Here is a 12,509-nt window from a genome sequence, read left to right on the forward strand (position 1 = left end):
ACAAAAGAAATGCAAAGCTACAAAAATGAAATACAAATAAAATAGATTACAAATTAATGTTTAGAAGACAAGACAACCATGTGCATCATATTTATGATGGGTAGGATTATGGGGCTTGCTCATGGGCCCACCAGTGGCGGCCCACCAAACCCAGGTATCAAACCCACAGTCTTGTTGCTGATGGCCCAGTGCTCTAAATGCTGAGCCACCACTGCCCACTACTATTTAGCACACAAGTAATCAACAAGATGCCCCAAGTTTACCAACATGAACCACATTACTAACTGCATTAATTGCTTACTATCAAGGGCGTAGGAGCGGGCTTGATATTGGGGGGGACACATTTGCCAATATGAACCCAAGCCCACCCAATAGTTTCCTAGAACAACATTTGTGGAAATTACTTTTAATTAAAAGTAAATTATTATTATAAGGTGATTTTACAACCTAAACATTACATACAACTAAAAATTATGCAAGCAATGTCTGAATTATGTACATATGACAAAAATTTTCAGTTATCACCTAATATTTAAAATAATATAACAGATTATTATTATTGTTATTATTATTATTATTATTATTATTATTATTATTATTATTATTATTATTATTATTATGTATTGGCATGTCAATTCTGTTGTATATTTACATTTTCTCCTGCACTTTTATTTTTTTCTACTGAGAGCTCTTCTTAAGATGGTGTCCTTTTATGTAAAAGAATGTAACTTTACGTTTCATAGAGACTTTTATAAACGTCAGGATATGTGGTCTTACTGTGAAATACAAATGAACAGAAGTCACGTTACAGCAGTGTTTCTCAACCCAGTTCTTACATATTCTACTGCATATTAAAACTGTTCTGCATATTCTAGAGCTTCCTCTGGTGGATATACATGATTAATTTAGGCTCCATAGGGGGCTAAAGGATTTTAACAGGTAAACTCAGTAAATGACTGTTTATTAGCTGATCAGGTGGAAAACACTAGTTTAGGGCAGTGATCGGGGTTAAGTAACTGCTTTAAACTACCAACTTAAAGTACTGTACGAAATTCTGGCGATCATCTACATCCAGCTTCTAGATAACTAGTTAGTTAAATTTTCGTTCATTATAGCTCACAGTAAGTCCTGTAATCCTAAATGAATAAACAGTTTGAAAATTAAAGTGATTAGCTGATCAGGTACAGGGAAACATTACATATATATTTTATTTTTTTCTTTAACCCTGACTCCCAATCTAGCTAATTCCAAAGATAAGCTTACACACTAACACAGCTGCAGTTTATTAATCACAGTGGGTTTAAACTGTGTGCTGATTCAGAGACGTGTATTTTTAACCAGCTATCAGAAACATATCATCACAGTTGAAGTGGTTAGCCTATCGTTACCTTTCTTTTAGAAAAATCTCAGTATATCCATATCTGTTTTAAAATCAGCTGAAGCTGCGGCGTCCCGATCCCGCTGCTAAATCTCACAGCGAGGGGGCGGGGCTTCCCCAACAGCAAACTGCCTCTGCTCCTCGCGCCGCAAAACCAGCAAGCTGATTGGCTGTTTCTACTGAGAGGCGTGACTTAATACCTGAACCGGCTCCGTGATTGGTCCGGTCTGTCTCCTCATTAATAGTACAGCTGACCTGAGCGAACTGATATCATTTTTGGGGGGGGACAAATCCACCTGTTTCTAATATTGGGTGGGACATGTCCCACCCATCCCCCCCGGTTCCTACGCCTATGCTTACTATTGATAAAGTTCAATGTATAATTCAGGCACAAATAAAACACATTTTCTTTACTACATGACTCCCTGCCCACCCATTACTGACTTATCTTTACTGCCTGATTTTTGTATTTATTTTGATTTTTACTTGAAATTATTGAGTCTAATTTTCAGTTATGTTGTGCTTACTTATATTAACAAAAATAAAATGCACAATTACATATGATATTTATTTGCTGTAGCAGAGTTTTGATTTCACTAAATTGAAAACCTGAAAAAAACTGAACTCCTTGAATGTATGCACCAGGAGTGGTTATCCAAAAGCAGTGTGTAAGACTGGTGGAGGAGAACATGCTGAGATGCATGAAAACTGTGATTAAAAACCAGGGTTATTCCACCAAAGATTTCTGAACTCTTAAAACTTTATGAATATGAACTTGTTTTCTTTGCATTATTTGAGGTCTGAAAGCTCTGCATCTCATTTATTATTTCAGTCATTTTTTACTCAAAGGAAATCTCAAATAGCAAAATCAGAAAAACTGATTCAGAAAATTAACCCATCATGCTATTGTATTTGTTCAGATTTGAAAATATTAAAGCAGTGTCAGAAAGTCTTAATCAACTACGGTACCAAAGACATTTTCTTATCAGCCGTGCAAAGATAAACAGCGCCCTCTGCCTGTAAATAAGGAGAAGCTTCACAAAGTTACTGGTCATATGAGATACATAAGAAGGAATTCAAATGTTAAAAGCTAAAGCTTTTCATTTAAATATTTTTTTTTGTTATGTACAGCTCTGCCTGCATTCTTAGATACGGTTTTCCAAGATTTTGCTCTCTTCTTCGAAAAACATATCCACCAGGGCTTCTACATCCAATTAATCTCACCCTTCAGAAAAAAAAACAGTTGCACACTGTTGCACAAGCATCATATACAGAGTTCCTTATTTCTAGACCCATTATCCATTTTTTTTCAGGTACACTGAGCACATAGGAGCACTTTGTAGTTGTACTATAATAACATCTGACCTCCAGAGGCCAGATTCTCTCACCTGAGCTGTGAATTTCTGCAGCTCCTCCAGAGTGACACTCGGCCTCTTGGCTGCTTCTCTTACCAGTGCTATCCTTATAGTTTCGTTGCATATTTATCATTTGTTATTCTCCAACACTACCCTGTTCTTTAGTAATCAAAACCCTACAGGAACACCACAAATTATTATATGGGTGGCAGATCATCCTCAGCACTCTAGTGACACTGACATGATGTTTTACTAGTGTGTGTTGTGCCGGTATGAGCTGGACTGACAATAGTTCACCAACACCATGTGTCAGCAGAGTCACTGCAGTGCTGAGAATAACCCTCCATACAAATAATAACTGATCTTTGATGATCCTGACATTTGAAGAACATGGTAAAAAAAAAAAGGAAAATAAAGTATGAAGACAAACAGAAAGACTACAGTTTGTTATTAAAGAGCTAAAAAGAGTTACTATATGCTCACTGGAGCTTAAAAATGGATAATAGGTCTAGAAAAAAGGATAGTGTGGTGTAAATTATTAACAAAATAAATTGTGATTGGTGCATAAGATTTAATAACAGTTACAGAAGTTACAGAAATTTGAAAAATAGAAGTACACTACTGTTTTCATAGTAAGATTTTATTTTTTACAGGAAACGAATGAAGCATTTGTCAAAGGAAATAATTTATAACAAGCAGACTATGAAGACGTTTTTTTCAGTGATGGTGTTTCTGCTGAAACTGCCGTCCACAGTATCCACATGTGCCCACTTTGGTCAGTTTGTCCTGTGTGAGAAGTGTGAGAAGAAATTGTATGAATTATTACAAATTTTACTATTTAATCCTTAATCCAGATCCATGTTAACTTAACATTAGTTTTAACTTATGTTTAATACTTAACTTATGTTTATTAGTTAACTTCACAGTAGAAAATAGTGTTTTTTAGAGGCATTACATTTAATATTACAGATTTTTTGATGTTCCTTTAATACAATAAAAGCATTAAAAAGCCAATGATGCTTCCTGCAGTCTGCAGAACTAGTTGGTTTCAGATAGGCTGTGTTCTATTTTGAAGGCAGATAGGGTGTTTTCAGGTTGACTGAGATACTGAGTTGTTAAATCATGTTATTTACATCGAGATTCAGGTGCTGCCAAGCTTAATAGGGATTAAGCCTTGTCGTACACAATGTTTTCCTTAAAATGGAAAATCTACATTTAAAGCACTGCGCAGTCAAAGACTAGCTTAATCCCTGTTTGAGAAACTGCCCCTAAATTTCCTCCATTAGAAGACTGTATTTCAGGTTTCCAATCCTGAATATAGCAGGGTTCTTCTAGTCCTGGAGGTTTGGTGATTTATCTAATTAACAACACCTGGTTTGACACCTTTACTAACTGTCCAGTGTTCTAAGTAAAAAACAATCCCTGATCTTCCAGGCCAGAAACTGAAGATTTCTGTCACATGTATTTAATTTACTCCACTGTCATACTTATAATCCCATTATTAAGTTAGTGGAATATTATGTTAACTGTGCATGTACACTTGCACAGTGTACATGCACAGAATTTCAGAATTTCAAGTAAGATGTATTCCTATTTTATTCACTGCTGTTTAACAGAGCTGTTCAGTAATTATATGAATTTAAGGCACACCATTTTCTGTTCGTGTAGTTATTGATAAAAACTGCTTACCAAGTTAATGTAGACCTTGGGGTGACCGAGAGCTCCTCCACCCCCATCACAAGAAACCACTCTTGCTTCTAGATCAGACACTGGCTCCTCTGCAACCAGTTTGATGGCGAAGTTCTCATTCACCTACATAATAAGAGATTAACAGGAACATAAACGAGAGAATAATTCCACAATATGGACAAATACATTTCAATCAATCTTCAATGATAGCATGTTTGCATTTAATGTTACCTCTTTTTGTCTACCCACGAATCTCATTCTTCTCACATCATTTTCATCATAAACCTGCAATCAAAAATACATTTTAGTATAAATCTGAAAGTAAATTCATCATCTCTTTATCATGCTGATAGTGGACCAACACCAGAAAAGACATGTCTCTCCAAACCAACACTGATTGTGGAAACTTCACACTAGACCTCAAGCAGCTTGTACTGTGCTTCTCTCTACTCTTTTTCCAGGCTCTGCTCCCTTGATTTACAAATAAAATGTAAAATTTACTGATGATCAGTGATGGGTTGTAGATCCAGGTCATCTACTGGTGTTGGTTCACTGTGTTATATCAAGTCCAAAGTCAGTACAGTTTTTTATTTTTCCAGAAAATCTTTCAGCACTTCATGCTTCCCTCTGCTGACAACTTTTATGGAGATGCAGATTTCATTTTCCAGCAGGACTTGGCACACTGCCCACACTGCCAAAAGTACCAATTGGTCTTACATAATATTCGAATTTTCTGAGAGACTGACTTTCTTTCCATAATCATCAACAATAAAATAAATGAACGCTTAAAATGGATCTTTCTGTGTGTAATACATCTATATAATATATGAATTTCACATTTTAACTGAGTTACTGAAATAAAGTAACTTTTCAATGATATTCTAATTTTTAGTTGCACCTGAAGAAAATGAAACAGGCCTAATTACACACAAAAAGGATGAGATGAGTGAGAGAGTGAGAGAGAGAGAGAAATACAAACAGAAAGTGAGATCAAGAGAGAGACAGAGACAGATAGAGGGAGACAGATATAAAGATTGAGACAGACAGATAGAGAGATAGAGAGAAAGAGAGAGAGAAATACAAACAGAAAGTAAGATAAAGAGAGAGACAGAGACAGAGAGAGACAGATAGAAAGATTGAGACAGAGATAGAGAGAGAGAGAAAGAGAGAGAGAGAGATACAAACAGAAAGTGAGATGAATGGGAGAGAGAGACAGACAGAGAGGGAGACAGAAAGATCGAGACAGATAGAGAGATAGAGAAAGAGTCGTTCTCGAAGAAGAAGCTGAGACCATAACACTATCAGCCAAAATACGTCTCAGCTCTACATCATCACAGAAATCAGCTTAATCAACAGACTAATCACAACTCTTCTTAAATAATTACAACATACAACTGTTATTAATATCTTATTCATTTATTTTCTTTTTTTATTATTTATTTATATTTACTTTTATATGTAAGATATGTTAATATATACATTTGTATATGTATTGTATTTTTTTACCTTTTGTATATTAACTTCTTGTTTCATTGCTTTGGCAAAAGTTGTTAATTGCAATTCATGCCAATAAAGCTTTTTTAAATTTTAATTGAAAAAATTGAAAGAAAGATAGAGAAAGAGAGATAGATAGAGAGAGAGAGATAGATAGATAGAGAGAGAAAGAGAGAGAGAGACAAACAGAGACTGACAGGCAGACATCATAAGTATACGACGACATATGCAATTAACAGTGTCCAGAGTACTGGAAATCGAGCTAAGAGCGAAATAAATACCTAGGTGATTTAATAAAAAAATGTTCAGCACTTATTATTATTATTTTAAAACCAGAGTGCTTTAAAGATAAACTGTTGATAGTTAATTATCCAGTTACATTTAAACAGCACTGCATTGTGTCTCTTTTATTAGTTTATATATATAGGCCTCCTCAATCCAGCTTAATTCCAGCCACAAATACTGTTGAAATTAAAACAGCTGAAAAATTTTCAGAGCTGCTCGGCTGTTTACACAGTTTGCAAAGTGAAGGTGGATAGATAGCTAGCATACAGCTAACGCTAACTAGGTTAGCGATCACTGCTGAAGGAAAACAGTCCGGTATATTTCAGAAGCCAGACGTTACCTGCCCAGTGTGAGTGATCTTTTCCCCGTAGTTTGAAACAGGTACAGTGTAGCTCTGAGCAGGAACCACAGAAAGCCTCAAAACTCCGAGTAAAATCCTCGTATTTTTACCGAAGGACAACATCTTGGGGAAGGAGGCTGCCATGTTTCTCCTCACAGCTCCTCCGCTCCGGGCTTCCCTCTGCTGACCCCTAGTGCCCAACAGCGCTGTTCAAAAATGTTATAGTGTGTTTTACAGACTGTTTACATACGTTTCGCACACATAAACTTACACGTCGGAAAGAATGAACACCACACATAGACAAAAAAAATACATTAAAATAAAACATCAGAAAAAAAGAAAAAATCTTATGAATTCTTCAATAACGCTTCAGTAATCTGAGCGCACCGGTACAGCAGATGGCGCTGAACGCAGGTAGAACTTCTGTCTGGTCCTTCAGGGTCAGCCTCATTCCTTTGTTCTATTGTGCACTTTCTAGTGTTGTCTCAAATTTCCCCACAAATAAGAGCCCTTAATCAGATTTTTTTTTACTGCACTGGTGAACATATGGAAGCCCATTCCCGCCACCTAAAAAATAAAAATAATTGAGATAGTATCACAATATGTTGACTTAGTATCTCAAAATATTGACTTAGTATCTCAAAATATTGACTTAGTATCTCAAAATATTGAGATAGTTTGAATTTAGGTTAAATTAAGGTGTTCTTTTTTTGTAATTTAATTATTAAATAATTGTATCAGTTTCAAAATAATTGCAAAGTAAAGGAAAATTTAATCAATCTTATATAAAAAAAAAATACATTTGTCGGTAGCCCACCAAAGAGAATAATCACCAGTGTTATATGCGCTAAAAGATTCTATGAAACAAATAATGCAATCAATTTAGTACAGAAGTGTAAGAAATGTTACATAGCCAATCAAATTGAAGTATTATAGTGTCTTGTCCCACATTTCATAGTAGAATTTATATGTTAAAAAAATATTAAATATTAATAAGGTATAGTATATATGGTTGTGGTGTGAATATTACAGCTCGAAAATGTTATAGTTTTTTTTATTAATTATTTCATGATTGCTTTTGGGCATGCAGCTTTTTTTATAATGATGTTGGGAATATGAAGTGTTGAGTAGGGAGTAGTGCGCAGGGAATAGGGTGTAGGGTATAGGTGTCATCGCTTCTGTATGAAACGGCCCAACGACTTTTCTCAAAGTCATCTACGTCACAGGAAGTGTCGTTTTCAAGCTGGACTGGTGCAGAGAGAGAAACATGCGCACAGATCAATAAACGGGATTATAACAGACCCGCATATAACAAATATCAGTATTTAACGCTTTATAGAAACAGGTAGGTATTCTTACTTAACTGTGCGCCATTTAAATGAAGGGTATCCGGTATTATAGGTAAAGAATCTATTATTACCTGACCTAGCTAGCTAGCTAACGTTAGTTAGCTTTAATTAAGTTAGCTAGCGTTAGTTAGTTAACCTAGGTTAGCTAGGGGTAGCTAAACTAAATCACAGAACGAAAGCAGCAGAGGAAGTGGTAGCTGAAATGAGACAAAACCGGCAGCATTTGGTGCTGCACTGTCCAGATTTAGCCATGTTGCCAAATCTGAAGATTTTAAGAAAAACACACTGGAAAATTGCAGTTTCTTGTATTTTTTTAGTTTGTAATTTGTACCATTCCCTATAACCGGCATGTTACACTAAGAGCAGATAGTAAGTGAAATCTCGGATAATATAAAAAAAAAATAGTCAGTCATTAAGTTACACACTATACGCTTACAAGATGCTTAATTTAATATTGTAATACCGTACAAGTGTGCAATTTTTAGATGTGTAATAATTTTACAGTGTTTTCATGTGCAGTTTTAATGTTCACATTTAAATTTACTTCACATATTTTTGATGCTTTATTATTGATATTTTTTTTTATTATCTGGAGATTTTAAGAAAACCACACTGGAAATGGCAGTGGTGAGATCCCAAAAACGAAATATAACGATGATGCACAGTATAATGTCAGTATACTTAAATGACAAACCATTGTTTTGTGAAAAATGCTTCATTTAGTAGTATCAGTATTATTCAGTTTCTTGTATTTTAGTCTGTAATTTGTATTCATTTTATTCTTTACAATCTCTAGATGTGTAACAATTTTTATGTGCAGTTTTAATATTGACATGTAAATATATTTCACTCATTTTTGATACTTTATCATTCTTAATTTTAAATCTTCAAAATCATTCAAATTTTTAAATTGTTTGTTATCTCTCTCTAATGTGGGGGCTTGGCTATCCCTTTGCTGCTGTAATTTCTTCATTGCTGCATTTCTCCACTGTGGGACTCATAATGGATTTTCTTATCTTAGTAAATGTGTTGATAAATTAGGGTTTAATACAAGAGTAAATGGCACATTTCATGTGCTTATATCTACAGTGTGGGGCTGTAATGAGTGTATCGAGTGCTATTGAGTGCTGCCTTGCTGTTGTTCTGCCTGAATTTGCCATAAAGCAAGCCATTAAACTTTAATATTTTTGAATTATATTTAAAATGACTGTACAGTTAGTTATATTATTTAAGCCTTTTTCCCAATTTGCCTGTTTTCAGCTCCCTGTACAGGTGGTGGCGCCATGGCACCGCTGTTTCTTCCTCGTCTAGTCAGCTCCCTGACCCGGCAGCTGTCTCATGTTGTGAAGTTTGCGGCTGCCAGCTCCTTACCTGCAGCGAGTGCCCAGCGCTGCATCTCCACTGTCACAGCTGCTTTGGCTCCAGCCAGAGGAATCTTCAGCCCTGTTCAGGGTCTGCGCAGCCCACTCTGCTCACCTTTGGTTGGACAGTGTCAGCAGCTCCTGTGTGTGCAGCCTTCTGCCGGCATGAAAACCAAAACAGCGCTGAAGAAACGCTGCAAAGACTGCTTTTTTGTTCGCCGCAGAGGACGGCTGTTTGTTTATTGCAAAACCCACCCAAGACACAAACAACGGCAGGGATGAGTTTCTTCTGGTTGATCCCACTCTTTGTTGTATTTCACTTCTTTTCTGTAATAATAAAGATATGTGTATCACTGTAATGCTAAAGCTTCTGTGTGTGTTTGGGTAGATATTTCTGCATTGCCCTAAGTGTTCCATAAGATCAGATCAGAAAAAACTTCTCTCATTCAGATTGTTTTTTAAATTGTTTTCTCTACTGGTACCCTTATGGCATGTGTGCACTTTTATGTGCCAAAACCACCATCAGCGTCTGTAAATATTGGCAAAATTTATGAATATGCACAAATGTGTGTGACCTCAAAAAATGATTAACTAAATACTGACTATTATGCAGTATGTAAACTGTTTTAATACAACATTTAAACGATTTAAACAATTTTTATTGAAGAAAAGCAAACCATTTTTTTACAACATGCACACAGGGAAGGCAGTGGTGTCATCTTCAACAAAGCACTCATGGCTTCACCAGCACACAGGGATCATCATTGTCCAGCCCTCAATTTCGGAGTTTTTAGCATCATGCACTATCCATAAAATACTTTTCTAGAGTGGTTTAATGTGGAACAGTATTGTAGAAAAAAATGACAATTTGTTTCTGCAGAACTGCAAAACTACCTGCAAAAAACAAAATCTTATCAAGTAAAACTATCAAATTTTAAGGCAATAAATCGTATTTTCTTTCTCTCATGAGCATTGTCTTACTAAGCGTTGTAAGTGTAACATTGTTTTACTGATTTTATAAACAATTAACTTATTCAGTTTTACTTAGAAGTTTCTTATTTTAAAGAATTTACATTTTTAACTCAAATAAGTTTGAAATTTAAGCCAGACAATAAGGGAATTTTCTTACTTAACTCATTTTAAGACTTTGTGATTTGAGACTTTTGCTTATTTTAAGAATTTTTACTACTAAAAATGAGCTCACCCCATTGGCAGAATTTTGCTTAATTTAAGTATAAAAATCTACATATAAATGTACATATATTTTATCTAGTTTTTTTTTGCAGTATGCATACTATGTGCAGGGCAATGGGGTGGAGCAATGGGAGCTTCTTTTAAAGACAAAACAGTAACAAAATAAAACGTAGATTTAAATTGCTTTGTAGCCACTGTGACCCTGGAGATCCCATCACCACTGTAAAAACGAGTTGATGATTTTTCTGCATAATGCAACATCTCACACCTAAACATTAATTTTCATGCGGTCAGTTGGCCCATGTAATGGAAAATAGAGGAATTTGATGTCAACAATGCCCATGTTTGGAAATATAAGCTGTAAAAACAACCTGTTTTAAATTAATTGGTTATGTCATGTCACACAAAGTACTAGTGCATCTCAAAAAATTTAATATCATTCAAAATTTACTTTATTTCAGTTCAAAATAATATTCAAATTTTCTTCAACACTGATATTTGTTTTTTTTTTGCTGTAAGCCATAATCATCAACAATAAAAGATACAAACGCTTAAAATAGATTCTTCTGTGTGTAATACATCTATATAATAGATTAGTTTCACATTTTGAACTGAATCACTGAAATAAAGTAACTTTTCAATGATATTCAAATTTTATGAGAACATTATTGAATGTATTGATGAACATTCACAGATTAGACTGTTTTTTTTTTTGTAAAGGACAATAGAGGACAATAGTTGTCACTAAAATGCAAAATGTATTATTTATTCTAATTTTTGAGCATTTTATTGGTTGAGTAATCATGAGATTTTGATACAATGTTAAGCAACAACTGACAAATTTCTAAAATGTGTAAAGAGGTTGGTTATCCACAACTCTCCTGCTTGTGACGCGCCCACTCATCACGCATGCGCGGCAGAGCGAGGGGGCGGGGCCGGGGTGATGAGCGCTGCGGGCGAGGGCAGCTCAGAACGGGTTTGTTATTCCTCTCAAACAGTGGAAGAGTTTCAGAAACAGCAGCTTTAAACACGGGGAGACTGTGGAAACATGAGGTTCGCGAAAAGGAAACGGTTAACCCTGGCGGACGGAGAGGACTCTCAGCTCTCAGCACAGTTTATTAACCCCTTCATACACGAGCTGCGGCTCACCGCTCTCCAGAAAGTCAAGGTAAGAGAAGCTCCTGAAGTTTCCGTGCGGATGGAGGAGCAGCTGAAACCTGAATGTTCCCCTACTGTTTCTACTGTTCTCATAGTTTAGAAACCTAAACAAGAAAACTTCAAATCGAACTGGAGGTTAAATAAAATAAAATAAACAGACTTTAGTTGGGGAAAAATTAATCTTACCAGTTTACCACAACATTTGTGCTGTTTTCTTCTATATATTATCTTCTGATGTAGAGCCCTAGTGTGTGGTTGATATGTGTGTTATTAAATTGATGATCCAGTAGCATGATATAAATAAGCATAGTGGCAGTAATTATTATTATTATTTATTTTTTGCTAATTTATGACTCATTGTATTTTATTGCTGTACTTCTAATATGTTTTCTATTAGACTATAAGACTATTAGAATGCTTTATTTTGTGTAAATCTGGCTGTTAGTCAATACACAATAAACAAGAGTAAAGAATTACACTCTTATTATTGTTACTCATATTAGTGTACTAAGTACACTAATATCTATACTATGATCAATTAAGTGTAATGCTGTGTTATATATACATACTAGTGCAGGGGTGTCCAAACTACGCCCCCCGGCCCATTTGCAGCCCGTTTCCTTTTTTGGAGCGGCCCTCGAGGTATTTTAGAAATAGAATGAAAGTTGGACCGCTGTTAAGCAGGTTTTTATAATGTGCGCATTTCTAGCGCAGAAAAGCGGGCCAAAAAGGTCTAAAAGCGAAGAGGGTGCGCATTGCTAGCGCAGAAAAACGGGCCAAAGAGTCTAAAAGCGGAGAGAGCGTGCTTTTCTAGCGCAGAAAAATGGACCAAAGAGTCTAAAAGCGGAGAGAGCGTGCTTTTCTAGCGCAGAAAAACGGGCCAAAGAGTCTAAAAGCGGAGAGGGT

General features: G+C 35.6%; 2 protein-coding genes and 1 non-coding gene across 3 annotated transcripts in view; 2 read left to right on the forward strand and 1 right to left on the reverse strand.

Annotated features, from left to right (window-relative positions):
• Positions 1 to 3,357: 3,357 nt before the first annotated feature.
• On the reverse strand, positions 3,358 to 7,007 carry ndufs6 (NADH:ubiquinone oxidoreductase subunit S6). The gene is made up of 5 exons (XM_015605805.3): positions 6,929 to 7,007; positions 6,542 to 6,747; positions 4,654 to 4,707; positions 4,423 to 4,545; positions 3,358 to 3,519 (listed from the first exon to the last, which is right to left on the reverse strand). The coding sequence occupies exons 1-5, from the start codon at positions 6,990 to 6,992 to the stop codon at positions 3,451 to 3,453; spliced, it is 516 nt and encodes a 171-aa protein (XP_015461291.2). The 5' UTR covers positions 6,993 to 7,007; the 3' UTR covers positions 3,358 to 3,450.
• A 757-nt stretch (positions 7,008 to 7,764) lies between these two features.
• On the forward strand, positions 7,765 to 9,610 carry LOC103024850 (uncharacterized). The gene is made up of 2 exons (XR_007438058.1): positions 7,765 to 7,886; positions 9,163 to 9,610. It is a non-coding gene; the product is annotated as an uncharacterized LOC103024850 (transcript).
• Positions 9,611 to 11,368: 1,758 nt separating this feature from the next.
• Positions 11,369 to 12,509, forward strand: part of lpcat1 (lysophosphatidylcholine acyltransferase 1) — a 35,289-nt gene continuing 34,148 nt past the window's right edge. The window contains exon 1 of the mRNA XM_007249420.4: positions 11,369 to 11,613. Coding sequence (XP_007249482.4) covers positions 11,494 to 11,613 — 120 coding nt within the window. The 5' untranslated portion in view covers positions 11,369 to 11,493. The remainder of the gene's footprint in view (positions 11,614 to 12,509) is intronic.

The sequence above is a fragment of the Astyanax mexicanus genome, chromosome 3 (assembly GCF_023375975.1).
Source record: "Astyanax mexicanus isolate ESR-SI-001 chromosome 3, AstMex3_surface, whole genome shotgun sequence".
In the NCBI taxonomy this organism is placed as follows: Eukaryota; Metazoa; Chordata; class Actinopteri; order Characiformes; family Acestrorhamphidae; genus Astyanax; species Astyanax mexicanus.